Source organism: Cavia porcellus, unplaced genomic scaffold (genome assembly GCF_034190915.1).
Source record: "Cavia porcellus strain 051 isolate PalLab524CR breed Dunkin Hartley unplaced genomic scaffold, mCavPor4.1 scaffold_15, whole genome shotgun sequence".
In the NCBI taxonomy this organism is placed as follows: Eukaryota; Metazoa; Chordata; class Mammalia; order Rodentia; family Caviidae; genus Cavia; species Cavia porcellus.
The window spans coordinates 10,136,498-10,164,382 of NW_026947498.1; the positions used below are offsets into that span (position 1 = coordinate 10,136,498).

The following is a 27,885-nucleotide window of genomic DNA, read 5'->3' on the forward strand; positions in this document are numbered from 1 at the left end:
TACAGCTGGTTATCAATAAAAATTTAAGAAAGAAGAAAAATGTATTACCAAAAAAAGTAAAAAAAAAAAAAAAACAGAAAACGGCCAAAGCAAATCATAAACAACAAAAATAAAGTAACAAAAATGAAAATAAATTAATGAAGTAGAAAATAGGCTAACAGACTAATAAAAATCCTGGCTCTTTGAAAAAAATAAATAAAAGTCAATAAACTGCCAGTAATTTAATAAAAAAGAAAGACCAAATATACAAAATAAGAAATAACCACTGGGGGCTGGGGATTTAGCTCAGCGGCATAAGTGCCTGCCTTGCAAGCAGGCAGTCGTGAGTTCGATCCCTGGTACCGATAAGAAGGAAAAAGACAAAAAAAAAAAAAAGAAATAACCACTGGAAAATGTAGTCCACATTTTCAAAGTCAAAAAAGACCACACCTCAGTGAAAACAAACAAAAATGTTTTTTTGGTGTTAGGAATTGGACTCAAGACCTCACACTTGCCAGGCAGGCACTGTGTCACTGAGCTCTATCCCCAGCCCGAAAAATTTTAGAATTCAACTGAAATGCACGCTTTTTCCTAAAAACACAGTGTGTTAAAATTAACAAATGGCTGAACAGATCAATTTCCAGAACGCTATCACAGAAACACCCTATAAGAAGGCACCTGCCAAGGTGGTTTCACAGATTCCAGCTCCCAAGACACAGAAACTGCTCATAGACAGAAAGCAGATGAAAACTTTCAAGGTCTCTTATGAATCAAGTACAACACCGATACCTTAATCTTACAAGGACAGCACAGAAGTTTCAGGCAACCACTTGTGAACACAGATGCAGAAAATCCTAACATGAGCATACTCCAATATGACACTGAGAAAATGAGATTCTGGCCAGGTGCAGGAATTACAACAGGATGCAGGTCTAGTTCAAGAACACAACTCAGTATGTCAACACACACAGGGGGAAATTGCACCTATCTCTCTGAAAACACCTTTGACAAAACTCGTACTCCTAGTAAACTCTCCTGAGCAAGTGGGACAGGATGGCCACTTCCCACCCTGAGCGCACACCGCAGTCTGAAGCCCTCCGCATCCTGCAGCACTCCCAGAGGCCAGCCACAAGGCAGAGGTTCTGACAGCTCGAGGCCCTGCTGGCCGATATTACCCTCGGCCAGGGAAGGCGATTCCAGCTGCTAGAACTGAGGAGACAAGAGGTGGTGCACACCTGTAATCCCGGCCTCTGGGAGATTGAGGCAGGAGGACTGCAAGTCCAAATCTGCAGGCTTAGTGAGACGCTGTCTCCAAACTCAAAAAGGCGGGGAGCAGGGATATAGCTCAGCGGCAGAGTGCCCGCGTCTGATCCTCAGTACCACAAAACTGGAAGGGAGGGAGGCAGGGCAAAGCAAAGCCTCTTTTGCACAAGACATTATGGGTGTCTGGAAAATCCTACACTTCGGAGCTCAGAACATAAACAATAAAACTAACTCACACAATCAAAGTATTCAGCAAGGCAGGTATGGGAAAAAAATCAATCAGAATACACAAGGGGCCAGCATGGCAGTGCACATCTGTAACCCCAGCACTGGAGAGGCTGAGGCATGAGGACTGCTGTGAGTTCAAGGCCACCTGGGCTATCTAAAAGAAAAAAAAAAAAAAAATGGGCACAAAAGCTCCATTCACAATAGCAGGAACAGAATAACAAATTTAAAAGGAAATGTTTAAGTTTATGGAAATAAACTTTTATAGTGTAGAAAGTTTATAGTAAATCCCATTAATTTTTACTGTTAACATTTGTTTATAACAAAAAAAAAACCAACATGATAAAGAAAAAAAGAGGAAAAATGGAAAGAGGGGAGGGGAGGGGAGGGGAGGGAAGGGAAGGGAAAGGGAGGGGAGGGGAAAGGGAGGGGAGGGGAGGGGAGGGGAGGGAAGGGGAGGGGAGGGGAGGGAAGGGAGGAGGAGCGTGTGAGGGATAGTGAACAAGTGTGACACACCGAGGGAAGACACCCATTGGGGCTGGGGCATCCCAACCCACCCCAGCAGGTTCTGAGTACGTCGTCTATAAACCTAGCTCAGTCCCCACAGAAACAGCAAAACAAACCCCAGGAGTGGCAAGGAACACCGTGGTGGGGACACACCCGAGGGAGGACTCACGGCTGTCTGCTCCAGCACTGCATGCTGCACTCACAGCCTGAGCCCCCAGAGGTGTGTTCATTCTGGCACGTGCAGTGCTTTGCACACACGTCGATGCCGTTACGCACAGGCACAACAAGCAAAAGCGAGCAGGTGGGGGGTGGTTGCAAATGCAGGCGACAGCACCTGCTCAAAATCTGCACGACACATCTCAGCTCTGCCAACAAAAAGACTGGGGGAGCAGCCACCAGCAGGCCACTGCCCAAGGGTCAGTGCTCCCTGAGGCGGCAGTCTCTAGCACAAGGGAAACAGCGCGAGGACCTGGAGTATCTCCCCAAGCCAAAAAGTCAGAATGTGCCCAGGCACACAGGAGCCAGCCGCAGGGGCCCCCTTGGTCTGACCTGGGCAGCTTGGGCATCACAGCGGGGAACATGGCTCTCTCTCTCAGTGAGAAGACAGCACAGTTAGCCAAGACTGGTCCTGGAGAAAGAATCTTCACTATGGGGTGGGGACAGGGTACTCACAAGGTCTTGGAGTGGCTCCCTAATCACACTGGTAACCCCGGGAAAACAGGAAGCTGACCATGAAGAAACAGGGCAGCTCTGTGACCAAGCACTTGACTGCCTGGATGACAGGTCATGGAGAGAAGACGACTTGGAGTAGCAGGCCCAGGACTGCCATGCAGCACACGACGGCCCCAGGCTACAGGCACAACCTGGAAAGTGGGAGTCAAGAGACTCCCAGACACACTATGTGCACACACAACTTAGTCTATGCTCAGTGCTGCTTCCCTTCTAGAACTCTGGCATGTTCTATTGATGTTCTCAATAAAAACTGAACACAGTCTAACAAGCCTGCCCGGCAGACGGTGTCTCACCTGAGTTCCCCATCGGCATCATCCATCCCACGTGACTGCTCTGGAAAAGGGTGCAGGGCAAGGTGCAGGAGGAGCCAGACACAGGCCTCCAGCGCTTGCCATATTAAAATCACAAAAGTGATCTCTACAGCCTCAGCAACAGCTATGTGTGCCCCATCTGTAACGTACACCCACCAAATACACACTGCTGAGTGCCAGGCATTCTGCTTTGGTTAGCACTGGGGATTGAGCTCAGGCCTACACACTGGGTGACACACTGCCCTCTGAGACAGTGTCTCGCGTGGCACTAAGCTGCCCACGCTGGGCCGCACCTGGTGACCCCTGCCGGCAGCCTCCCTACGTGCTGGGGTACAGGCATGCACCACCACACCCAGCTAACTGCTTGCTGGCTGTGCCTGCAGCACACACTTTCCTCCTGGGAGTTGCACGTGTCTACAACGCATCCTGGCTGTTTTTTTAGTTAGTCAGAACAGGAAGAAATCACCCTCAGAACTTTCTACTCACTCAGAGCAGAATTGGGTCTGAGTTCATGAACACACAGCTGCAGGACTTGCAGGAGGCTGCAGCCCGCAGCACTGAGGTCCTAGTTGGGGAAACACAGACCGCTTCACACAGCCAAGCAGAAGCAAGGGCTGCCAAGGCCAGCAAGGGCCGGGGGACAGGCAGGGACCGGCTGTATGAAAATGACACTGAAAGCACGTTTCCACGCAGCTCCACCAGCACACCTGGTGCCCCCGGGGCACAGTGGATGGCTCCTAAGACTCAAGCTGCATGCAGGGCTCCCTCCAGTACTGCACTGACAGGAACAGAAGCACCAAGGGCAACGCCACAGGCTGGGGCGAAGACCACACTTGTCTGGCGAAGCCGCACACGCGACACGCCCAGCCTCTCCTCTGAAGGTCAGTACTCACGCAGCACTCCGTCCAGTAAATGTGAAGGAAGGGGAAGGTGAGCAGAGCTTTGTTTCCTTCTTTGGGCAGCAGCTCCTCTTTGAACTGAACGAAGTTTGACTCGAGGTGGATCATCTTGGGGGCGCGGCCATAGGACCTGCAGACAGTGGAAAGCCATAGGACAGTCAGATGACATCTGGTAGGGCAGAGGGCAGAATGGGGAGCACTCAACGTGGGGGTTCCGACGAAGCACACACATTAGCCTCCAAAATCCTGTCCAAAGCACTGCACATCCAGCCTCACCCCCCTGAAACAAGAAGCCAGCGTCCCCAGTCAGAAGTGCAGGCCTAAGTCCACAAGCCTCAAGGACACTAAAGCTCTTAGGACTACCTGTGCTAGCCAAAAGCAGGGTTATGTGGTAAAGAAGAACAGCTTTCATCTGCAGCACTCAAATAAAAGAGGCACAAACCTCTCTTTCTCTCAACCCAAAAAGAAGGCACAAGCTCAGCCCAAGCTGCAGGCAGCTCACCTAAGGCTGGGAGGAGGCAGCACTGTGCCTCAGGTGCCTAGGATGCTAATCATGCCCCGAGTCTTTGTCTCTGGGTTCCCTCCACCCCCAGAAGCGGTGTCTTCCCCACCTCTATGGCTGGATCTTAACCCCACTTCAGGAAGCTCTGTGTGCACTGGGTACCAGCCCTAGATGCTGCAGCTACCTTCATGCCTGAGCTGATGTGTGTTCCTGCTATTTTGTTTTTTACAGAGTTTACTTAGGGTGAGAGTGATGTCAAGCACAACAATTTACGGTGAGAACAAGGACCATAAGGAAATCAATGAAAAGAGCCATGTGTTTTGGAAAACCAAATGGTTTGGGTGTCTCCCCAGACCTCAAGTTTCTGGGCACACAGTGGGTGCCTGGCCAGGCATCTGAATGCGCAGGAAAACAGAGGCTGTGTCAGAGCAGTGTGGCTGACAAGACATCACTGTCACAGCATTACCCGTTAGAGCCTACAAACTCAGGCACTTTCTCTTTGCAGTTTCCTATTTCTTCTGTCATTTCTGAGATATAATCAAGTTTTCTTTTCCATCCAATGATCTTCTTCTGGCTTAACCAGAAAGCTTAACCATCTATTTCTATTCTTCTATTAATTGTTTACTTTAAAAATCCAACAAGCTACAAACTACATCTTATCCACAGTTAATCTTGAGTTTTCCACACACAGACTAAAGTCAAGCCAGATATGATGGTGTACACCTGGAACTCCCAGGTGTTCACTGTCACATTCTGGAAGGATCAGGCAGGAGGATCACAAGTTCAAGCTTGACCAGGACAACTCAGCAATTTAGTGAAACCTGGCTCAAAATAAAAGGTAACAACCAAGGCTGGGGATATAACGCAGCATAAAGACCCTTGGCTTAATGCTGAGTACCCACCCCCAAAGACTGAAGCTGGTGTCATCTGCAGGAGGCACCCTTAGTTATTCCTCAACAGGGGAAGCTTGTGATCCAGGACAGTCTGAGGCCACCCCACCTACTGCAGTGCTCCCAAGTGTAAGAGGCAGGCCCATGCAGCTGCCCAAAGCCAGAAGCCAGCAAGGCCCAGGAGAGGCCGTGACCCAGCCCTCCCCTCATGGGGGGTCAGTGCTGAAGGTTTTCCCTAAGGGCATTGCAAGGACCATTCCTGGTGCCACGGTGAACACTGCTGAACTGTGCACCTGGCTCTTGCACCCCTCCCTGACCTCTGGGCCTGGCATGTGATTTCATCTGCACATCACCCGGCGGGTTTCTCAGCATCCTGGCCCACCTCTCGAAACCTCTGGGTCGGCCCCACATGTCCCTCCCTGCCCTGACCATCTCCCCTGAGGGCAGTGGGCTTCGGCCTGCATCCTCTGTCTCCAGCTCCTGTCATCCTCTCTGCTCTCAGCAGCAGCCTCCGAGCTCTAGGCCCAGGTTTTCAAAGTGCTTATAGCTGTTCATTGCATATTCCTTCATCTCCAAGATCTAATCAATTTCTACATTTTACCAGCGTAGTAGGTACCCACTGTGAAACACCACACATTAGGCAGCTTTCAGCCTGTGCATGCACATACCTTCCAGCCTCCCTCCTCTGTCTCCTGGGGCTGTTGGAAACACCAGCTCCCTCCCTCGCATGCCAGGACACTTCACAATCAAGGTGTTGGTGGGGTCAGTGTACACTGGATGCTCGGGGGAGGTTCCTAGCCCCTGCCTGACCTCCAGGGCCTGCTGACAGCCCCAGCACTTCCCTCGACTGTGGCTGAATCCCTGTAACCCTGTCTCCATCGCTCCTATGTGTGTGTCTCATTCCTGTCTCTCTCTTACAAGGACATATCGGATTTGGGGTCTCCCTTAATCTAGAACACTCTCACAGAAAGCGCCTTGCCTTACTAACAAGGTAACTGCAAAAAAAAAGGGCCCATTTCAAGTGGACATATCTCTCTAAAATTTCACATTCCCTTGCTAAGCTAGATGGGCACCTCCTCGATCACCTTCTGTGGAGGAGCATATGGCAGGCTTCCCCTGGGTCCCCACTTTCCTGAAATGACCCTCCTGCATGGGCGCAGGGGCTGGCTGCAGACACACCTGACTGGGCTGTCCTGTTTGGAACTCAGGGTGCTGGGCTTGGCACGCTCCTCCCCCACCTCCCGCTGCAGTGCGCAGACCCGGGGGTCTGGAGCTTCTCGATGCCACATCACTGCTCGGACAGGGCAGGACTAAGCTCACGGCTCACAGTCCACACCTCTGCCACCCCTTTCTGGCTCTGGTCCTATCACTGCCTTCCAGGTCCGCATGCTGTTACGGGTCACCAATGGCCCCTGCTCACAAAACCTAGCCTGGGTTCAACTTTTTTGGTACTTCTTTCCCAACCTGTCTTCCCTCTCCTAAAACTATATCCCCAGCTCTCAGCCATGTAAGAGCCCCCACTCTGCTGTAGTCTGAACGTGTACCTGAGCGGGTCCCTTCTGCAGGTGTGGGCTCAGCCCCGCCCCACCCCTGTGTGCCGTCTTCCTCCATGAGCTGCACAGGAGGAGGTGCTCGCTGGGCACGGCTCCCCAGCCCTGGACTTCCAGGCCCCAGAACCACGAACCAACGGGATTTCTGTTCATGGAGATACCCAGGCTGTGGTGTCCCCCCATGGCAGCACAGCTCAGGCCAAGGACCTGTCCTCGCGCGTCTCCATGCACTGCGTCACCTGAGGCAGTTAATTCGAAGTCTATGACGTTTCTCTATTTCGGTTCTGCTGCTCTCCTCTCGTTTCATGAATGAACTGTGTTTACAGCTGCCTGGATGTTTAATATACATGCTTCTTTGCCCCTTTACAGACCACTCCCCTCCTTTAGGAATCGAGTTCTTCCGTTGACTGCACTGCATCCTCTCCCTGATGGCATTGGGCCTCCTGGCATGGGAAACGAGTTCTCTCCCTAAGCACTCTTGCCACCCTGCACTCCTATGTCACACAGAGTGAATCCGAGATACCTGCGAGCTGCTATGACCAGGCATAGAAATTAGACTGCCATCACCAGAGAGCCGCACAATTCTCCCTGTTAGCGGAACATAACTAGTGATCAGAAAGCAGTGACAGAGAATCAGAATTCCCCAGACATGGGTAACAACAGGACATGTGTACACACCACTTAAAACCTGATTACCAGGACTGGCAAGTTGAAATACAAACATCTTCCACAAATAAGTCTTTCCAGAAACAACCCCTGTGATTCCTCTGGCCAAGGCACCAGGTGACTGTGACACACACACCAGGGAACCACAGGGAGGCCAGACTTCTCCTCCATTTCCCTTTGGCTCTAAGGAGCACCATTGTGCAGCAGGATCTGGATGGAGAGTGGGCTGGAACTCACAGCGTGCAGTGCGGGTATCCTCTGCAAACCGCCCGCCTCCCGACTCTGTGCCTAACCACAAAGAATCACAAGTCAGTCCTACGGAAGTGGGTCTCACTCCGTAATGCAGGCCAGCCTTGAACTCACTTACATAGAAAAGTGGTTTTTTAATACAAAAAACATCACCATCCACATCTCAGTAGGAATGTCGCTCTGGGCTAGGAGTCAGCTTGGTGCCAGGTGCTCGTCCAGTACACATGGTGCCCTGGCTCCCATAGCCAGCACCAAGAAAGTAAAAATAAAGCCAACCTACACCTTAAAGAGTAAGAGCCATGGGCTATGTGACACCACTTGTCTTCAAAATACACTTACTTCGGTTCTCTGAGACAAGGTCTCACTATGTAGATCAGACTGGCCTTGAAATCACTGTCTAGCCAGGGATGGCCTCAAACTCAGAGACCCTCCTGCCCCAGCCACCCAAAGGCTGCGGTTACAGGTGTGCGCCACCACGCCTGACCCTGAATGCACTTAGGCTGAGGATTTTGACTCCTACTATGCCACTTGTACCCCGGGACACCTAAAAACTGAAGAGGGAGAAACAGCCAAGCATCAGACCCCATACCTCCTCCATTCCATCGGTTCTCTCGGGAGCTGCTGGGAAAGCGTTGGATAAATAGAAGTAAATAAATTCTGCTCTCCAGCACCTGCAATGCAAAAACAGAGAAATCCAGTTTTGGCATTTTTAGGCAAATACAGGCACACAGACTTCACAGCTTATAAAACTGGTATTCTTATTTTTATATTCAGTAAAATGACATCACAAAACAAGACTGTTTCATTCCTTTACATGATTAAAACCACACAGCACTTGACATATGCAGCTGAAGGTGGCCCTCCCAACACCCTGAGTGGTGGCCACAACTTTCCCAGGAGAACTCGAGCCTGAAGGGGAGTGACCTGCCCAAGCCCAGACTGGGACAAGATGGCCTGATGGCCGCCACTGCTACACTGTCTCTGCTTTATGAAACTGAGGGTCAGCCATGAAGTGCCACACAGAGGGGCGACCAGGAGCCCTGCCTTGACACAGTCGCATTGGAACCACTCAGCAGGACCACAGGCCCCTCAAGCAGATGGCAAGGCACCGCCAGGCAGCTTCCTGCAGCCCTCTCATCACTCTGGAGGAAGCCATCAACAGGACCCAACCACGGCCAGGAAGGCAAGGTGGGAGGAGACGCGCCATACCACAGGCAGCTCCAGCCCCGGCCGGGCAGGTCTGACATCGCTCAGCACGCACAGCCTGTACCACCTGTGCTAGGAGGGAACCTCCTCATACAGATGACTAGAACTGTTACACTCAGGGTCCTCTAAGCAAACCATTTGCCTAACTTTCTTTATGTAATGATCTTCAACAAGTCTTTGGGAACTGATGTGAACTATTAACACATTTGCTTCTTTTGCTACAATCAATCTACAGAGGGAAAAAAGCCTCCCAGAAATTGCACGGCAATATCAAGCCGCTGTGGAGAGAAACGACATTATTTCTAGGCAGATAGGAGGTGAGGCTGGAGTGGCGTTGGGAGCCTGAGAGCCCATCCCTGTCTAGCCCCTATCCGGCTCCGCCCACTGATCAGCTGCCAGCACTTGGGGGACCAGAGCAGCAGGCACTGGGGCGAGGTAAGGGTAGGTCAGGGCACATTGGTAACGCCCAAGCCAGGCCTGGTAAGGAGAGGATGAGAGGCTACTATTACTACAGTTTGTCAAAGGAAAACAGTTTCTAGCGTTTTCACTTTTGACCTAGTTCATTTAGTTGGTAGCTGTCTTCGAAAGCAACAAAGTGAGAAAAGCTTCAGAACTACGGTGGAACAGCCCATGCCTAACACTCTAAGGTCCTACCATGGCAAACACAAAGAAATCCTTGGGTAGTTTCAAGTTTCTGATCTTTGATTGCCAACTTCTGTTGCCTCATTAAATGCTTTTGAGATTAATATGTAAAAGTTTATATTCCTCATGAAATGGAAACTAACCCACCACGTGGATGCTTTCCCGTCTTCCGCTGGGTTTTAAACACACAATGCCCCCCACCGACACACACACACACACACACACACACACACACACACACACAGAGAAAGAGAGAAAGAGAGAGAGAGACCTGTGCAGCCTCATGCGCATGCACACAGGACCCAGGAGAATGAAAGGCCTCTGTGTGACACCCTCCCAGGCTGACCTCCAGAAGGCCTCTATGTGGAGACTATAGCCAGGACAACTTTCCTTACATTCTATCATGATGACTACGTAGCCTATGTCTTCACTCAGAAGGCCATTGGTCAACCAGCACACCTACCGAGGGACAGAATGTCAGCTGACCTACCTGGGAATTTAACCTGTGACCTTGAACCCCCGCTTCTCTTAGGGTCTGAACTGCACCACTGCCCCCTCCACACAGCTCTCATGCGGAAGTCCTGACCTTCCATCTTAGAATGTAACTGCGTTAAAAGATAAGATCTTTCTGGGAAGCTCAGGCAGGAGGATCACTGAAAGTCTGAGACCAGGCTGGGCTACAAAGTGAGCTCAAGGCAGCCGAACTGCATAGTGAGACTCTGTCTCAAAAAACAAAAACAAAATACATAATAATAATAAAATCTTTGACGTTGATATGATGCCTTATTAAAACAAGACTGAGAGGGGCCCTCAGCCAGCCTGCCACCTGCCTTGGTAAGGACAAAAAAGGGGTACAACCAAAGACCACTGATGTTCAAGCCGAGAAGAAGCTCAACGTGCTGATGCCCTGACCTGGCCCTCGAAGGCCCCAGAGCTGAGGGGGCAGGCTTCTGCTGAGCCTCCCCAGTGACCCTGACTGGCAAACAAGAACACGGAGGAACACTGCCCTAATTTTCTCAGCATACACAGTTATTATTATTTTACTCTTAAATATTTATAGCAAGTACTATGAACATGAGGGATGCTTTTAAAATGGGGTGTTGGCGCCAGTGCAAGAAGGATTGGAAAGAGCTCAAATAACTCTAGCTCAGCTCCAGGGCAGTCACTCAACCACCGCAGTGCCTTCATTCACGAACTCAATTCTTTCCATTGACTCTGGTTGCAAACCAAACCAGACTATAACCGCATCAAGTGCAATGGTTAGGCTCTGTGTTGACCTCATGGGGAAATTCGATTCAGTTCTTATTTCATTTGGTTTGTAACCTGCATTGTGGGAAGAACTGAGTTCATGAACCGAGGTACATGCACCAGGGCCTCAACACAGCTGCTTACATATGCAGCCTCCCTGGGTGGCAGAAGCAACTTCCCCAGGGTAGGCGTAGGTCCTGAGGAGCCCAGATGCCCAGAGATACCGTTAGAAACATGAGGAGCCAAAGGCAGACCACCCAGGTGCAGAGAACCCTGCTGAAAACTCTGCAGCTCTGCTCTTCTGACCCGAGGGGCTTTTAAAACAGCCAACCCAGACCATTTATTCCCACAGTTAAAATTTCTTTTTTGGCATGGAAGCCTAGTCATCAGGGCAAAGTATAAGAGTGATTCACAATCACTCCACAAACATAAATCTCTCTCCATGTGCCACTCCACATATGCCACCAGTTCTTGGAGTCAACTAGGCCAACACAGAAGAGGACACGGCAGCCAGGAGGAGGGAGTGCCAGCCCAGGCAGCTGCAGCGGGGCAGGGGCATGCCTGGCACATCCAACTAAGAGGCAAGCACCCAAACCTGCATGTGTTGGGGCAGGAAGGGAAGCACCAGGGGGCAGCTGAGCTCTGCAGAGCAGGGGTGCTCCCTCTTGGGGTCCTGTCCAGATCCCCGAGGGTGCCCGACTCAGGAAATCCCAGACTGACAGCAGAGTCCTGGATCTGACCCACAAACCACTCAGCTTTCTCCGTGCTAGGCTGGTGCAACTGTACTTCCTGCTTCGGCAGCCAGAGAAAGACTCAGACTTCCGTGTTTCCAGGTACCGCGCACTATCTTGAGGCTGTTACGAGCTCAGACTCGGGCCCTAATCCTGCCACTAAAACTCTGTTCAAAGCAGATTATCCATCGTGGGGAGGATCACAGGACATAATGACTGACACACAACAGGGGACATCCCAACACACTTGGGCTGCTATTCCAACAGCGCAGACAGGGCCACTCAAAAGCCACAGACCCCTACTCCTCACAGCTCTCAGGCTACAAGGCCAAGGCCAGTGTGCCTGTGGACTGGGAGCTCTGCTCCCACTTCCAGTCCGCCTTGTTCTCACGGTGCTCGTGCCCCCCCCCCCCCCGCAATGGAGGGTATCAGGAGTTCCAGGAGCCTCTGTCAAGAGCCGTAATCTCTCTCTGGACACATCAACCGCCATCCCCCCCCCCCCCCGTGAGGCCACACCCCTAACTACCACACTGGCAGGACAACACAGAGGACACCCCCTGGCTCACGCACGTCAAGAGAAGGCCCTTGGTCGCCACTGTGTAGGAACGGCACTGGGCCTGGCACGCCCTGAGTCTTCATACAACTCCAAGGAGAGACCTAGGCACCCAAATTTCCCAGCTGGCCCGAGATCAGCAGCCAACGATCACCAGAGGGGGGTTCAAACCCCGCAGCCTGGCTTTCAACCCAGTTCGCCACCGCCATTTTGCACTGCTTCTCAATGCTGTGACTTTACCAAGGACACTAATTAACCTGCTGAAGCTGTCTTGGCAGTGGTTGAGTCCCAAAACCTGCCGACAGAGCGAAAGCTTCTGACAGCTGCAGCTCCTTGCATCAGCCTTGAGCACGCAAAGCTGTAAAGCCCGGGAGTACAGAAGAATCGGCAAACCATAACGTGGAAAGGGGGCAAAGGAAAACACAGTGTTCAGCCAAGCTGGCACTGGCTGTGGCTTTCTGGATAAACACCAGACACCACTATTCTCGAGATCAATGTTCCCATCTGGAGAATGACCCTAGGTAAAGACCTTAGATACAAATTTAAAGTGTCTGTCATTACTGAGACGCACTGCCATTTTCCTTGGGCTTCTCTGCTCTCAGCAACCTCTTGGCAAAGGGAAAGCTACAGGTTTCAGCCTGCTAGTGAGACGCACAGCCACCCTCAACACCTGATGGCTACAGCTTGTTTCCAAGGGTTCCAAGTGCTCAGCCGGCCTCAGGCTGTGAGTGCAAAGTGAGTGCAAAGCCAGGAAGGGCTTCAGCTCTGGTCCCAGCCAGGACTTGTTGTGGCCGGGGGGGGGGGGGGGGGGGAGGGACAGTGAGCCTCTGACGGAGGGAGATCTCTGCCAAGACCTCTGTGAAGGCATTGGCTGGAACTCGGACACTGTAAAGACAGTGGGGTAGCTGGACTATGTAAGGATGCCCTAATATCAAGGCTTCCCCAAGATTCTAGGACTCTATTTTGGATCAAAACGTTCAAAGGAAATACAACACTTAGGTAACATTTGCTGTATTAAAGCTTTGCAAAAATAACACCCAGAAGCCAGGCATGGTGACACATGCCTGCAATTCCAGCACAGGAGGCTGAGGCTGAGGCTGAAGCAGGAGGATCACTTTGAGTTCAAGGCCAGCCTGGACTACATATAACACCCTGTCTCAAAAAAGAAAAGAAATAAAGAAAGAAAACAAGAGAAGACAAGACAAGACAAGTGGCCCACAGGAAGTATCCGGGAACACACTGATGGATGGGATCTTAGAGCCCCAGCACGCATATGCTTCCCCAGAGACCACACGTTCATTAATCTCTCCACAACAGCTCTTAATAATCAAATGGACAAGAAAAACACCCATGGTCACACACTGACGAGTCCCCTCAGCTCGTTCAATAATGCGTTGGTTTCTGTAATTCGCATATGACGTCAACACAGTAATGAAAATTAACTACATTTCACACGGAGCACATCCCTGGGGAGCAGGAACGTCAAGGCGCATCATCATGGCCAGGGAACCCCCAGCAGGGGCCCTTCAGAACATCAGTCCAAAATCGTAAGGTGAGGAATGGAGGGCAAAGGGAACGGAAACTAGTAAGCGAAAAGAGGACAGACCCCATGGGCAGACAGTGAGGGCTAGTGTACCCAAGGTGAGGCAGCCGACCCCTCCTGGGAAGGCAGGCCGCATGGAAAGCCAGTGAGGACCCTCCACGGTTCTGCTCCCAAAGGCCACGCTGAGGGGTGATAAGGACCTTCCCACCTTGGTAGACAGCTGTCACCAACTCCGGCTTTGGCTCTGCCCAGAAGTGGTGAGGTGAGTCACAGCTCCGCGAAGCCGCCTTCACTGCCCTTGTGCCCCTGACTGTAACAACTCCCACGTCATCTGCCGTCCTTCTCATTCTCTCTGTGGCCTCTGCTCTTCCTCCTCCAAATCCTGCTCACACTATCCCTCCTCCCTGCTCCTTTCCTGCCCTCAGCAGGCATGAGTGAGGAAGCACACGGGGTCCATATGGCACACAGGCTCCCTGTGCTCACATGGTGCAAATTCTCAGAGAAGCTGCGCCTGCACCTGGAAACCAGGCACAGACAGAACATCTATCTTCCTGCTTTAACTCAGAAGACAACTGAATGCATGTGCCAAGGACATTCAGAAGTCCAATAATCCCATCTCTCCTTGGAGAAGGCACCTTCTCCAACCTCAGAGACCAGACTCACTGTAAAACTGAACCTAAAAAGAGAAAGGCAGGGTAAATCCACCTGAGGGTAAAAGCATGGCAGAACAGGCAGGACCAACCAGTACATGTATGATAAGCAATCAACAGTGTGACAGCAGTCCAGATGAAAGCTGAGAGAGGTGGCCTGCTCCCAGGATGCCCGGCCAGGGCGCTGCAAACCAAAGGGCCCCAAGCTACTTTACTGGAACCCCTGCACCTCCCTGAAACCTCTGTTTAAGGGCTGCTTCTCAGTCAGCAGTTTCCACACAGGCTGGCCAATAAACAGCCTCACAAACTTACCTAAAATGTGCCACAGCCCCACACTCCTACATGTAAGCATTAAGCAGACATTAAAAGACAGCCGCACTGTCAACCTGGGTGACTTCAAACTGAGAAAGACACAACAGCCCACACTCCACTGGCAGGCGAACCACAGGACTCCCACACAGGCTGCCATGAAGGGCAGCCAGGAAGCCCTCTGCGCACTGCTCCTGGGCCATGTGTGAGACACAAGAACGTGAAGTGAGGGGAAAGGAGCTGGCAGTCTCTCCTCCAGGACAGGCTGTGCAAATGCACCTGCATGTGTTCATACTTCTAAAACTAAAGCAGGAACCACAAAAAACCTGCTGCATAGTACTCAGATGAGCTGCTGAGGTGGAGGAACGGCAGGACACAACCACTCCATGGTACCACAAGGGGCTGGTTCTAGGACCCAATGCACCCGAACCCCGGGGTACTCACTGTTTCTACACAGAAGGGCACAGCATGTGCCCCGAGAAACCCTCACCTCAGTCCTCCAGATTACACCCAACTCCGGCCACGTGCACCACTGTCACCACGTACTGATCTGGGAATAATGGTGTAAGAAGTGTGCAAGTGCAGTTCCACGGTTGGTTAATTCAGGGAGACAAGAGCCCACTGACCCAGACAAACCATATACGCAGATTTGCTGCTGTTTTTGGTTTCTGAGACAGGGTCTCTCTGTGTAGTTCAGTCCGGCAGCCCAGGCTGACGGCAACCCTCCTCCTGGATCTTCTGAGTGCTAGGATTACAAGCATGGGCCTCCACGCCCAGTTTACACTAGATTTTTTAAAACGTGCTTCATTTTCTAGATTTGACTCTGGAAGTAAGTATCTCATACAATTATAAAACAAATCATTTAAGGTTTTCCCTAAAAATATCAGGAAAAATTTAAAACAGCCTTGTCAGCATAAGCACACAGAGAGCAGTGACAAGGGGCTTTCACCCACCCCACAGACATGACTGTCCCTTCCTGAGGAGGCTCATCTGGAGGCCACAGAGAACAAATTTCGAAGAACACTCAACCCGTGTTCCCAAGCCTACTGTGCTGGCAGGGTCAGCACTGGTCACCGGGCTGTGCACCCAGGTGGGACACAGGATTTGCAGCGGTGGCCACTCCACACGGCGCTCCCCGGCCCACCACCTGGGTATTACCTGACCTGTCGAGAAGCACCAGCTCTCAGTCCCAGCCAGCCCTGCTCATCCCGGACGCTCTCCAACAAGGATTCCAAAGCAGTTCTCGCTTGAAAACCTCCACCTAACTCTACTGCCCTCGAGGCCCATGAGAACTGGGATTTTCAGTGCAGAAGGAAAAAACCAGAGAAGATGGAGTAGTAAATTAAAACCCCCGAAGGCTTGAATTTAAATTGAAAAGATTTTATCTTTAAAATGCAAAAAAAAAAAAAAAAAGACACATTCCTAGCTCCGGTCACTGGAAGGGCCCAGCAGCAACAAGAAGCCCAAGCAAAACCCATGCTTGCAGACTGTGGTCTTGAAGCTATGAACTGTTCTGAACCCATTTTCATGTAGGCACTGGAGCTCCCTAGACAAACGAGTGGGATAAAGTGGGAGCACTTCATCGTGCAGGACAGTGAAAACCGGACAAGGGTCTAGACTGAGAGGCCAGCCTGGAAGAGGCACATCCATGTGGCAGCAGCCATGCAGCCTAAACACACCTGATACAAACAGCCTAACACCACGGAGGGTCACCTGGGCACCAGCTCATGCTGACAGTGGTTACATAAACGGGAAGAGACCAGGCACACGGCCTCCACACTCCCTTCTGGGTAACCAAATATTTTCTTTATGCATGGATATATGGATAGACATACATTTTTAAAGCAACATTCCAACTAGCAAATGAAAAACAAAAGTTAAAACTAGGCTAGCCCTATTCTGCAGCCTTTAGAGAATTAGCAGAGAGGCAATCAGACATTAGCACCTGCAGACAGAACTCCTCAAACCCCCGATGAAACAGTCCTGCCAGAAAAAAGAGAAAAATCCCATCCCTCACTGACCCAGCAGCAAGATCAAGACATGCAAGATGTGTTCTGCACTAACACAAGAACAGCAAGTAGGTTTGTCATCCACGAGAATTAACTTCTTTTAAAACTGGGCCCAGGGATTAAGTCAGAAAGAAGCACAAGTGCCTACCTGGCAAGGACAAGGTCCCGAGTTTAATTCCCAGTACAAAAAACCAAAAACCAACGATCTGGAGCAGGACATGGTAACACACACCTGTAATCCCAGCACTCAGGAGGCTAAAGATCACTGAGTCTGAGGCCAGGCAAGGGGCATCGTGAGTTCAAGGCCCGCCTGGACTACACAGTGAGACCTTGTCACAAAACACAACAAAATTTGGTACTAATTCAAACAAAAAAAGATGTAAGACACAAAGGTTCACAGGTATGTATCTTCAAAAGTCCTTATCTTTTAGAGATACACACTGCCTTCACCTTCGCTTGGACTGCAATGACAAGGTATCAACAGACCAGGTCTCAACAACAGAAACCTCTCTCACTGATCTGGCAGACACAGGCAGAAAACCAAGATGTTGCTTGGCTGTTCCATGGTGGAACACACCTGTGATCCCAGCTAGTTAGGGGGTTGAGGCAAGAGGATCACATTTGACCCCAGTCTGAGCAGATTGTGAGACCACATCTCAAAAATAAACAAACAAACCAGATCTGGAGATACTGCCTAGGTTCAATACATAGGACTGCAAAAACCAAACAACAGCAATAAAAATCCAGTCAAGGTACCAGCAGCCCCAGGTGCTGATAAGAGCCTGCCTCACCTGCAGACATCACCTGGAAATTCTGTCCCTGTTGCTAGGAGGAAAGGAACCCCTTTTCTTCCCCTTCCCCTTCTTCTTCTTCTTCTTCCTACTAGACCACCAAGCCCATCATAAAAGGCTCTGCCCACACTCCTGGCCTGACCATCCCTAAGTACTTCTCGAAGGCCCCGCCTCCTAACACCATCACACTGGGATTTGGGGCTTCTTCAATGCACAATTCTGGAGAGAACGCAACGACTGAGTCCCTAACACATACATTCATGGATAGAGGACATGATGTCTGAGAAGGGCTTCAAAATATAGGAGGAGGAGGCAGGGAATGCGAGAGGGCACAGAGCAGACTGGCCAATTCAGCCAACTGCTGAAGGCAGCACATTTCCTTAGCCTATCCTATTTCTGACAGCACTTACTTCTACAACAAAGAACGACAAACCATTTTTCCATCTCCTTCATTTCCTTAGCACTGACCACCTGACACAGCGCACAGCTCACCACGTCTGTGTACTGCCTGCCTCCTGGTGTTAGGATGTGGGCCCTAAAGATGGGGATCTTCACTCACAGAGGAAACCCCACCATGCCGCCAAAGCAGTGCCTGGTGTGAAGAGTTACTAAGCACTGACGACACCCAACTCTCTCATGCTATGCAGAAAGGACAACCCGGGTCTGCTACAAATTAAACGCTGGTGGTCACCTTAACACCAGCTGAATTAAATCAGCATGTGCTGAGTGTAGGTGGCCCAGCTGAGGAAAGCTGCCAGGATAAATAGACGTGGAGAAGACGAGGGAGGCGCTGTGAGTCTAAGTGTTGGTGTTCGAGCTGTTGGTTCTCCTGGAATAACCCTCATGACTAGCTTCCCCAGGGTGAGTTTGACCATTGTCATTGAAGGAGCTCAAGACCTTGTTGGTGAGAGTGACTGTCATTCACTTTGGGGAGCTCTGGTCCTTACATCGAGCATTGCTTCCTGGCTCTGGAGGGGAAGATGTGTGCTGTTTAACCCCCAGAAGAAACCTGTCATGCTGGCTTTCTGGCATGTACTTGACTATTCTTATTGTCAGAGGAGCTCTGTGTTGATGAGGATGGTAGCCCTGGTTCTTACTCTGAGCATGACTTCTCAGCTCCAGTGTAGAACCCTCAATCTACCAGCACAGTTCCTTTACCCCACTGGCACAGACTTTCCAGCTTCCACCACTGACCTTTCCAGCACAGATCTGTAAAAGAGACTGGTGTACTCAAGTCCTTCTCATGGGCTCTAAACCTCCAGTTGGACTCATGGGATGCACTGTTATGGGCTCTAGGTTTTCATCTGGACTCACGCAGGACATTGCTGTGGGATCTAAGCCCTTGGCTGAATATTCTGGGTCTCTGATGTTGTAGACAGATTTCCTGCATTTTCTTGTGTGTAACTCTGAGTGACCATCATAAATAATATTATAAATTCTGTGTCCTGATTCTAATTATTCTCCTCACAACCCGTGACCACAACAGGGTCCTACAGGACTGAATTTCCCATAGTAAAAGTAATGACAGAGTCGGGTGTCAAGTTCCCAGATTCTGAACTGGATTCTGGAATAAGATTAGAAAGAATTTTTCTAGCATATGGCTGACTTAGTTCTTAGCTGAGTGCAGTTAAGAAAAGTGACCTTTTAATTTTATTAACTCTGTGGAAAAGGCTTCTGTTGAGGGATAATTTTGGAAACAAACCTCCTTTTCTGTGGGCAAGTGGAATCTGACTTCTCTGAGCACATGAGAAAGGTGGATGGGAAAGAAGAGCTAAACACCCTGAAACTGGCCCTTGGGGCGCTACTACACAGATGAATGTCACACTCAGCAAAACTGGCCCTTGGCCCTTTGACTTCAAAAGGAGCCCATACTGCTCTTTCCAACCCCGATACTCAGCTTACTTACCAGTCCAGAACTAAACGTGCCCACAAATGGTGTGCTGCAGTTTTGTTAAAAATTACCACCTGCTGTAGTCAGGGTCTGCAAGGGAATAGATTTAATACAGGGCACATAATTTACAGGATTATTTTACAACATTCATTCAAAGAGTCCAGTGCGGAGGACTGCAAGAGATCTATCCACACACTAGAGACTCACAGAATCCAGCTCAGGACCTGGACCCCATGACAATGTCCTCTAGGAGTCCAACTGAAGACCTAGAGCCCATGGCAATGTCTTCCACGAGACCAGCTGGAGGCCCAGAGCCCAAAACAATGTCTCATGCAAGTCTCTATCAACAATCTGCACTGGGAAGGCTAAAGGCCAGGGGTAGAAGCTAGAAAGTCTGCACCAGCAGGATAAAGGGTCTGTGCCAATAGCCTAAGGGATCTGCACTGGAGCCAGGAAGCAACACTCAAGGTAAGGACCAGAGCTCCTGTGAAGAGAACTTACAGCCATCTCCAGGGACAGCAAGGACCTGAGCACCTCTAATGATGAGAACTTGTGGGTTCAAACCAGGAAGCAGCGTGACAAGCTTCTCCAGGAGAATCAACAGCACCACCTTCCCGTCCAGGGCTCCTTATATGCTGCTGTTAACAATTCTCAGGAGGAGGCCAGCTGTGCTGGCACATTCCTATAATCCCAGTACTCAGGAAGCTGAGGCAGGAGGATCACTTCAAGTTCGAGGCCAACCTGAGCAACAAAATGAGTTCAAGGCCAGCCTGAATTGCACAGTGAAACCCTGCCTCAAAAAAAAAAAAAAAAAAAAAAAAATCAGACATGAGCCCACCACACCCAGAAACACACCAACTCAGTTAAACTGGGTGTTACAAATTGACTATTAGTTTAATCTTAATGCACCACACCATCTAAATGGGTTGCCATGAGTCCCAGAATACTACTGAAAAAACGTCATCGCTGAAATATATCAACGACTTGTATGCTAAGAGAGCTCAGTTAAAATTAGGAAAATTTCCAAACACAGAACAGACCCTGGTAAAACCACAGCCTGATCTGTTTTCAATGTCTTCATAATTTCCCTCCTCACTTCTTAAAAACTTCTGACAACAATGGCCTGAAATAATGTTGAGAAATGAAAACCATGGACATGTGTCCAGACCTGAATAATGTCACGCAAACAGAGGTCAGTGCAATGGGATTCGCCCTCTGAAAAGACAGCACTGCCTCATGTCCATTCCTAGAAGAGCCCCCCCCAAAGCCCAGATACCAGGAGCACCTGCCCCTGGCGAGAGGACAAGGACGGCACCACGAGGTCAGATACCTGAGGATCGACCGCCAGCCAGGATGCCCACAGGTAAAGCAGACACTGCGGGGTGGTGGGTGCACAGTGGCACCAGACACCTGCCCCTACCTCCAGACCATGCGTGGAAAGTCTCTGCAGGCACAGTTAAATCCAGGATCTCAGGACGTGATCATACTGGGTTACCTGTGCAGGCCCTAAACCCATGACAAGCAATGAGGACAAGGGAGGGAGGGGGGCCAGGAGAAGACTGAGGAGGGGACAGGCGTGACCCAGCCACAAGCCAGAGGGAGGAAGGCTTCTTCCCTGGAGGCCGGGCTGGGAGCAGGCACCCGCATCCCACAGCACCGCTAGAGAACTGACCTCCGTTCTTTTAGGCACCTAACTCATGACTTGGCCATGACAGCTCTCAGGAACTAGTTAAGACGGCACAAAATATAATGGCAGAGTGCTCAGGTCTTCCCTATGCCATTCCAACTGACCTTGTGACGTGTTTTGGGCTGCGCCTCATAAATGCTGAAGTAAGCACAAATGAAAAGCTAATTCAGAATCGATCAAGTTACTAATAAATATATAAAAAGAACTTCATTAATATCAGCTATATGCAGCCAGGGATATAGCTCAGCAGCACAGTGCTTGCCTGGCAAGGGTGAGGTCATGAGTTCAATCCGTGATACAAAAAAAAAAACCTTAAAAAACAAAAAGTATCAGCTATATGCACACTAAAGCAACTTGAAAAGAAATATTTACATATGACACCAAAAACAATACATAAAAGAAAAAAATCTGGGGCAGGGGATTTAGCTCAGTGGCATAAGCGCCAGCCTTGCAAGCTCACAGTCCTGAGTTCGATCCCTGATACCAAAGAAAAAGAAAAAAATCTGTAGACTTTAGCAAAGTTATGAATATTTTCACCTCAACAAACATCATTAAAAAATGAAAAGGCAAAGCAAAATTTGGGAGAAAATATCTTTACATCAGATATCTGTTAAAAAGACCCAGGAAAGTAATGAACTTGTTTGCAGCTTACTAAAAAAACACTTAGGGGCAAGAGTTCAATTCCACCAAGGCCTGTGCTTCCCTTGAGCACAGCTCGAGGTTTGGGCTCCACCTACACAGGTGATAATCATACAACTTAAAGGCAGGACAGGGAGCCGAGCAAGCAGTCCCATGCAGTCCCGCACCCAGGAGGCTGAGGCAGGAGGACTCTGCCGATTCAAGGCCAGTCTGAGCTGCACGCTGAAACCCTGTCTCAAAAAGACAAAAAAAAAAAAAAAAAGGCAGGCTCCAGACTTGAGTGAAAAGAAGTCGTACTAACCGGTTAGCTAGTGAGCATCACCTCACCGGTCACCTAGGAAACACTAACTAACCCTAAGTCAGGTGCTACTTCATTCACACACCCCAGAGGCTGCAGTGACATGAAGGGTGCGAGAGGTCACAGTAACCTGCAGACAATTTTTGTGGGGTCATCTGAAAGGCGCTTTCAGGAAAGCGTTCTCACCTTTTGACCCGGTGATTCCACTTGTAGAGCCCACATTTTATAATAAAATTCCAGTCCTGTTCCACTGCGGCATTTTTAAGGTTTACAGTTCAGTCTTACAGCATTAGAAGCAGATCCTCAAGCCGGGCATGGTAGCCTCTACCTGTGATCCCAGCACTCAGGAGCAGAGGAGGAGAGAGGGTCACCATGAGTTCCAAGCCAGCCCAAACCACACGATGAAAGCCTGCCTCAAAAAAGATCAAAAAAATAAGTGCAATCTAGCCGGGCATGGTGGCTCATGCCTGTAATCCCAGCACTCAGGAGGCAGAGGCAGGAGGATCACTGCGAGTTTGAGACCAGCCTAGGCTACAAAGTGAGCTCAAGGCCAGCCTGAACTGCACAGCAAGACCCTGTTTCAAAAAGACCAAAAAAAAAAAAAAGGTGCATCCTCTTCCCCACATTCAAACCCCTCCTGACCCTAGGGCATCCCATCACAGGTCCAGCCTGTGACCTGAGCGCACAATGGCTTGGCCTAGAGTTAGCGGCTACTGACCTGCAGGGAAGAAGATTGCAGGTGTCGCGGAGACCTTTAAAGGACCCCTGCACACCAGTCGCTGCTTCTTTCCCAAACTGACATGCATTCCTCAATTTAAAAAGCCCAAGCAGAGAATATGCCCATGTCAAAAAAGGGTGGGTGTGTAGCTTACCACAGGCAAGTCAGAAGGTCAGGGTTCAAGCCTCTGTAGCTAAGGAAAGGAACTTCCCAGCCTTGAAAGATTCTGCCGTCTGCCAGGGTAAAGCAACCCATGGCAGCTTTTCCTTAGGGAAACACACTCTTGTTCTTTCACTCAGTGTTTGCACAGCACCTACTATGTGCCGAGCGGTCCTATGTGCAAGGTCCTAGGAATGCAGCAGTGAACAAACCTCACCCTTCACCCTGGGGGAAAGCGCCAATAAACAAAGACCACAACAGGTATTTATGGCAGAGACTGTCAGGCCTGGAGGAAGTCAAGGGAACCTGAACCTTGGTGAGGCATGGAGTTAGCCAGCAGGGAACTACTGTGCCCAGGTCAGGGAACCAGAAGGACAAAGGCGTGGGGTACAAGGGACCTCACAAGCCACGCTTTCTCCGGGAGGAAGCCAGCAGGGAGGCCACTGCAGCGGGCCCAGGGTCAGACCAGGGCCTACAAGCTGGACAGCAGCAGCAAAGGTGGGGAAAGGTGGGGAGTCCTGGGTGTGTTTACAAAGACCTACACGATGATACCTGCTGACAGACAGCAGGTCGGGTGTAAGAGGACAAAGAGGGGCCACAAGCGACTCCAAGGTCAGCAATCTACAAACACAAACACTGAAACCCACGAGCCGGGCTAGACTTACAATTCACATATGGCAGACACCAGCAAACCTGACTGGGGAGATGGAAGAGAGATGGAAGGAAGGGTGAGACACGGGGAGGAAAGGCCAAGCCTGAGGAGGTGTAAGTGAAGGAACAGGTGAGGGTGACAGGGACCTGGCTGCAGGGAGGCTCGTAGCTGGAGGCAGAGCACCATGTGACCTCCTGAGGCGACACACTCACCCTAAACTGTCCCTCATGAGAAGACACTGCCAACTGCAAAAAACTTCCCCAGTCCAAAACCCTCCTGTGACCTTCAGGACTTGGTAGCTTCCTGGGCCCTAACTGCTTCATAAATAGGACAGTTAGGGCTCCCTCACCCTAGAGGGCTCCAAGAGACAGGGAGAATGAGCTGGGAAAATGCAGGGTCCTTCTCGCCACCTCCTTTCTGTGCACTTCCCATGTCCCACTGCCCCCGAGTGCTCCTCACCCCAACCCCACCAGCAACCTAACCACAGTTCACAGATGAGGCGCAAAGAGATGGCCCTCAGGCTACCCCTGCTCCTCCCAGGTCCTGCAGCCAGGAAACACTTGCAAAGCAAGCCAGGCAGTTGGTGGCACTTTTTCTTCCCACTCTCCAAACACCTAGCAGCAACCAAGGTTTCTAAGGAGAAAGGTTCTATCCACTTCCCCGGACAGAGGTGACCCATTCAGACTTCCCAGACTGGCAGTGCCCAAGTCATAACACCCCCAGTTTCCACCTCGGTGTGAAATCTGAAAACTCTATCCTATGGGGAAAACCCCAACTGGAAGCAGATACAGATCTGCTCTGGTCTGGGGCCCTTGCCTCCCTCACAGTTTGTAACTCCAACTCTAAGGCCAGAAGCTCAGCAAAAGGAAACAATCATGCTACGATGTAACTAGTGAAGCAATTACCTGGACAGAGAAGACTTTAAATACAGTATAGGGCTCTGATCAGTGAGACACCAAACCCGCAACAAGAAAAGCCACCTCTGGCCCTTGAGTGAGATGAAGTCCTGAAGCTAAAGCTTTAATTTAGAGCAAATAACTCGGCTGGGTTTGTTTCAGTCTCACCTGCATTTTTCACATTAATAAGCATATGACAGGCATGCCAACTGCCATGATGAGGGGTGTGGGACAGCACCAAACGGTGCGCTGTCACCCCTGTGCCTTCCAGACATTCTTCAGTATTCACAAGCTCAAACTAGTAACCTTGGCTTTAAGCAGATCCCTACTGAATAGGCCCTCTCCACCAGAGCCCACTGACATGAATTAGAAATCTTTCACCTGAAACTTTCAGGTGACTTCAAAATAACCCCCAAAATATAAAACACCTAGGCTAGGTTCTCAAGCACTAATCATCCATGCCGTATACCCCTCAACTCCACATCCGCACTCTGGGTCCCCACTCTGCCCTGCGACACACCCACCTCACCAGTTCGTACCTATGGGCCTAAGTTCACCTGCACCAGTTACAGTCCCTGTACTCCTCAAAAAGCACAAACCCTGTTTTCGTTTTATAATACAGACCGCCTAAGAGGTCAGCAGCTTATTCCATGCTTATTTAAGGGGATCTCAGGCAAGAATACTGCGAATAAGAGGCAAGTCAGCTTTTGAGAATGAAAGTGTTGCACACTCAGAGAAACACGCAGGAAACGTCTAGAAGTCGTGAAGAACTAAACGGCCCCTTGGTGGGCCTACACCTTTTCCTCCTGCTGCCCTGTCCATGCTGTTTGGACCCTGACCTGCTCCTCCTTCAAAACACCCCCTGCTGAAAGGTGGAAGAGAGGCCGCTTGCCTATGGAGGTCCAACCACGGATGCACAAAAATGTAATTTCAAAGTAAAAAAACAAAAAGACCTTTACTTCTTTACTTTCAATGAAACTGTTTTTAACTTTTCAAGTAAACTTTCTCTGAAGGCTACTTTCTTTCCTGAGACTCCTATGACTGAAAGGCTGTCAAGACAGACACTATCAGCAGAACACGTCTTCGCTGTGCTATTTCACAGTCAGCCAGCAGGCAAGGAGCTGTGGTGTCCTTGCAGGCAGACAGGAGACTGGGCATGAGCCCGGGTCCCAAACACTGTATACCCCTCGGTACCACCGAACCCAGCAGCACTTAAGTGTGGGCTCTTAACTGCATACTGACAGGATGGAAATGTGCTTCCAAGTTAAGGGACCGGAAATGCGATCAGCTATATGGATGCCGTTGACCCTAACCCAGCACTGAGAGAATTTTCAAGACTCGCAAGTCACTAACACTCAACTTCGAGTTCTCTGGGGAGTCAGGAACCACCAGGGAGGGGCAGGGCTCCAGACCAGATCAGCCCTATTTGCCCACTCTAAATCGGAAGTGCAAAGACAGCAAGTTCACAAATATTCTGGGAAGGAAAAAACTGCCATTGCTGAACCATGCAAATCCCCCAACTTTAAATCAGAATGCCCTCTTCTGTAAGAAAGCCCGTCACCTAAAGATGAAGCAACCAATGAACTTTAAACATACAATTGCTCGGGGACTGGAAGAGAGGGAGCTTACAGGAGCATGTGGAGAGGAGGCAGAAGGCAGCAGAAAGAGGAGTAAACAGAGGTCTCATCACCGTGGACACCAGGTTTTGTAATGGTGCTTTCATTCAAAGCATGGAAGACAATTCCAAAACAGTAAATGCATAAAGCCATGGGAACACAGAATGTTGTCAACAGTCAACACCCTAATACCTGTAGTTTGAAAGACAGCTCTGTAAGTTATCAGAATGTCAGCAAACACTTGAACACTTTCCCTGAGCTGTTTTTGTAAGTATGTCATTAAAAGTTGCACTCCAAAAATCTGAGAACACTTTCTCTGCAACAGGAAAGGCAGTTGCTACGTGTATGCACCAAACGCAGAGAAAGAGATGACAGGGAAAGGCAGCCGTGCTGCTGCCCATAGCGTGGCTGCGGGAGGCGGGTAGGTGCCCAGCCTGGAGCCCGACTTCTCTGGAGAACCTGCGCCCGCCCAGAAGCCGCGGTAGCGTGGCCTGCCGGGGGTAGGTGCCCAGCCTGGAGCCCAACTTCTCTGGGGAACCTGCGCCTGCCCAGAGGCCGCGGGGGGAGGGGGGTGGACACGGCGGCAACACGCCCTGTACACCTGCTGGTCTGAGTGCTGAAAAGCACCCAGTGCTTGCGCCGCCTCCAAACCCCGATCCGGGGCATCGGGCCTCCTGCCACGGCTCTGCACTAGTTGCTGCAGTTAGAAAGGGCTGCACGCAGCTGCTCGGAGCTGGGCAAACACTGGTGCTGCACAAGACACCTGGGGCCACACCGGGCTGGGCAGAGCCCCGCAGGCTGCACAGAGCAGGTGCCGGGGACCGTTCGGCGCAGCCCCCGCTTCTCGTCCAGTCCCGGCTGCGTCCGGTCTTGGGCAGAGTCCTGGTGCCACCGCAGCTTCTGACCATGAGTCAGAAGGGCTGGGGGGTCGGAGGTCACCATGGCAGGGTCAGAGGTCGTCTGGTAAGGCCGGCCGCCGCCGGCCACACCTCCGGAAAGCGAAGGCCCGGAGCGCGGTGGAGGGTGCGCGGTGCGGGTTGCGCGGTGCGAGGCGCGGGGTGCGGGGCCGAGACCGGGCCAGGCCGAGACGCGCCCCCTCCGCGCCAGCACTCACAGGTGACGATGGGCTTGTTCTCCATGGTGTAGACCACCGGCGGCAGCGGCTCCTCCGGGGCGTCCATGGGCGTCCGGCGTCACCGGCCCGGCCCTCCGCGCCCCATGGGCACCCGAGGCCGCGCCGGGCCAGCAGAGCCCGCGCCTGAGCCGCGCCGCCGGCCCTGAGGCAGCCCGGAGCCCGCCGCCTGCCGCGCCGCCCGCTGCCACCGGCCGCGTCCACTTCCGGCCCCGGCGCGGCCGCATGACCACTTCCGGGGCGCGCGGCTGAAAGGGGCGGGCCTTCGCGCCGCCTGCCCCCCCCCGCCGGAAAGAGGCGCGGCTGAAAGGGGCGGAGCCGGCGGAGGGGCCCCGGGCATGCCTGCCTGGTCCTGGCTCCCTGGGAGAACCTACGCTCATGGCGGGGCGTCTGCGTTCGGGTGCCTGCTGCTGCCCGGCCCGCCCCTGCCTTCAGGCCCTGTCCCTCCCTCAGGCCCTGTCCTCTGGCCCAGTGACCACCCCAAAGGCACCCATCTCGGAGGGCCTAGTCAGGAGTGGGCGGGAGTGCCAGGGTTGCATAGCATGCCACACACACACACACACACACACACACACACACACACACACCACACACACACACACACACACACACACACACACACACACCCCACCCACCGTAACCTTTCATCTACGTTTTTTTGGTGCGAGTTTAGTGAGGTAACTGTTACACATGAACTTTTGAAAAAAGAACGTGGAGTGGACCCAGGTGTGAACATTTCTGC

The 27,885-nt window shown here is 51.1% G+C and overlaps 1 protein-coding gene across 8 annotated transcripts in view; it reads right to left on the bottom strand.

Annotated features, from left to right (window-relative positions):
• Positions 1-27,351, bottom strand: part of Trappc10 (trafficking protein particle complex subunit 10) — a 76,152-nt gene extending 48,801 nt beyond the window's left edge. For 2 of the 8 annotated variants that reach the window (XM_063224599.1, XM_063224597.1), the window contains exons 1-3: positions 26,025-26,203; positions 8,363-8,444; positions 3,911-4,046 (exon numbers count right to left, since the gene is read on the bottom strand). In XM_063224599.1, coding sequence (XP_063080669.1) covers positions 3,911-4,046; positions 8,363-8,444; positions 26,025-26,118 — 312 coding nt within the window. In that variant the 5' untranslated portion in view covers positions 26,119-26,203. Of the gene's footprint in view, positions 1-1,478; positions 1,498-3,910; positions 4,047-8,362; positions 8,445-22,156; positions 22,348-26,024; positions 26,204-27,125 lie in introns of those variants that run through there. The other 6 variants (XM_063224594.1, XM_063224595.1, XM_063224596.1 and 3 more) reach the window with 6 other exon arrangements.
• Between the last annotated feature and the right edge of the window lie 534 nt (positions 27,352-27,885).